We start from the raw sequence: 2,651 nt of genomic DNA on the forward strand, positions 1-2,651 counted from the left end.
GAAACTAATCCAGCATTAAGACGTTTTTAACTAAAATACATTGAGTCCATAATCCATAATAACTCTTCCTCCAGTGAAAAAGTGTTCTGGTGTGAATCAGGAGAGAAATTTGCACAGATCAAGCAGCGTTTAAACAGCTCTAAACAAATCTGTGGCTGGATTTTGTTGTGAGAGACAACATGAGATGTACTTTTTCACTGGAGGAAGCGTTATTATGGATTATGGACTCATATTTTAGTTAAAAACGTCTTAATGCTGGATTTGTTTCAGCTTTTGTCTTCTCCAGATGTTAACTGATGGACTGGAGTGCTGTGGATTACTTGTGGATTATTGTGATGTTTTTATCAGCTGTTTGGACTCTCATTCTGACGGCACCCATTCACTGCAGAGCATCCATTGCTGAGACACTGATGCAATGCTACATTTCTCCAAACCTGATGAAGAAACAAACTCATCTACATCTTGGATGATCTGAGAATGAGGACTTTTTCAAGACATTTTCATTTTTATGTTGAACTCTTGCTTTAAGCATGAACTTTTAGATCAAACACAAATTTTAACTAAATTTATTGAAATGTTTGACTAGCACTGTCACTGTTTTATGGCCACTTCACAAAGATCTTCACAAATTTTTGCAGTGTAAAGGGAAAAATAAATGTAATTCAGCTCACTTTCTAGTTATTTACAGATAGCAACCAGGAAGAAAACAACGCTTCAGCCCAATGGAGTGGTAAGAACAAATATTTCTTTATATCTAAAATCTGTGTATGTGTGTATACATTATAACTAATGCAAGCTCAACTCCTATATAAAACACTGTTAATCACATCAACTAAGAACATCACAAACACTGAGTGTAGCAGTCAATCACTGCACTAGTTTGGAGGTTAATGGAGTCAGTCGAGTATATACTGTATGTTCATCCACACGTCCCTCAGGGCTCTGAACCAGAGCACTGAAGGCTGACAGTCGACCACAGGAGGTTTAGACACTGCCAAACAAAGCCAGTGATTTAAGAGCATGTTTTTCAGCACACAAGTTATATGTTTAAAGGAATCCTGGAGCATTAGTGTGCTAGTTCAGCATATCGCACCTGCTTTAACGTTCAAGAAAGACTACCTGAGCGAGGTGTCATGTTAGACACACCGTCTGCGTTGTCGTCTGGAAAGAATCACTTTGTTGTTGGCAATGAATTATTAACCTCTGAATTATTATCCACCTCCTTGGATGCATATTTAAGTCAATGGCTCCAACCCAGAGCGCAAACAAAGCCTCCGGAGACCATCTGAATGACACTTCATATACTCCCGCAGAACTCAAGACTAGTTAAAGCAGAGATGAATGAAAAGAAAGAAAGAAAACCAGCACAGGGACTTTTTTTACGACAGTCTTAAAATTTTATGAACTCTCTTAGGCAAAGAAAGTGAGTATCGTCACACCTGCTCAGATCCCACTTTATTATTGTGCTGAACTAAAGGGCTGTTGCCGTGGTAATTGGTGAAACAATGTCCTAATCATCATTAGGCAAGATTGAACAGGTTCTTTTATTTACGACGAGGGCCACACTTTGTTCCTACTGGCTCCTGATTGTCTCAATTAGAGCAGCCGCTTTGGTTTGGCAGCGTCCAAAGACGCGCTGTCCCTCCGCTCTTCACACAGGCATCCCGCGGGGTTACCAGGGGAAACGGCAGGGGCCCGAGAGACACCGAAACACTAGATGAGAGCAGCTGTGTGTCTGTGTTTGGGCTGAACTGAGCAGTGCCCTCGCTTAAACACACTGGTTAATCGAACTCACGTCTGACCTTGAGAGCAACAGAGCTGAGCTCATGTTTCATGTCTCAAGGCGTGTTTTCGGCTGCCTGGAATGCAGTTTCATATTTATTGATTTGTTGAAAATAAATGTATTAATTGTAGTTGAAAAAATAAACTGTTTCAACGAGATTTACAAAGCTGATCAATTAATATAATGTTTGTACTCTAATTTATGCAGATTTGTTAACAATAGACTTAACGTAGACTTAGTAATTTTTATTTTAAGCACCATGTGAAACTTGTTAGTATATGTCACTTTTGAAATTGAAGTACACTTAAGCATACTTTTAAAAAAGAGTACTTATTATGGGAATAATATATACTTAAAGGGATAGTTCACCCAAAAAGGAAAATTCTGTCATTAATGACTCACCCTCATGTCGTTCCAAACCCGTAAGACCTCCGTTCATCTTCGGAACACAAATTAAGATATTTCTGATGGAATCTGAGAGCTCTCTGACCCTCCATAGACAGCAAGGGTACTACCACGATCAACATCCAGAAACGTAGCAAGGAGATCGGTAAAATAATCCATGTGACATCACATGAGAATACTTTTTGTGCGCAAAAAAAAAAAAAACGACTATATTCAACGATTCGTCTCCTCCCTTTTAACACCCTAGCGCCATTTTGGAGAGTATTCACTGAACGCAAACAGCGTATGTTGTTCTGTGTCAGCCGCACCACACGGATACGTTTTCTACGTTGTTTGTGCTTTGATTTGAATGAAAACAACATATCCGTGTGGTGAGGCTAACACAGAACAACATGCGCTGTTTGCGTTCAGTGGATACTCTCCAAAATGGCGCTAGGGTGACGCAGAGGAGGCGAATTGTTGA

General features: G+C 39.8%; 1 protein-coding gene across 1 annotated transcript in view; it reads left to right on the forward strand.

Moving 5' to 3' along the window:
- LOC107701800 (doublecortin domain-containing protein 2-like) overlaps positions 1-2,651 on the forward strand; it is a 30,552-nt gene that overhangs the window by 3,876 nt on the left and 24,025 nt on the right. The window contains exon 2 of the mRNA XM_016503910.1: positions 679-730. Within this exon, the coding sequence (XP_016359396.1) occupies positions 679-730 (52 nt within the window). The remainder of the gene's footprint in view (positions 1-678; positions 731-2,651) is intronic.

The sequence above is a fragment of the Sinocyclocheilus anshuiensis genome, unplaced genomic scaffold, assembly GCF_001515605.1.
Source record: "Sinocyclocheilus anshuiensis isolate Anshui unplaced genomic scaffold, SAMN03320099.WGS_v1.1 scaffold4061, whole genome shotgun sequence".
NCBI lineage: Eukaryota > Metazoa > Chordata > Actinopteri > Cypriniformes > Cyprinidae > Sinocyclocheilus > Sinocyclocheilus anshuiensis.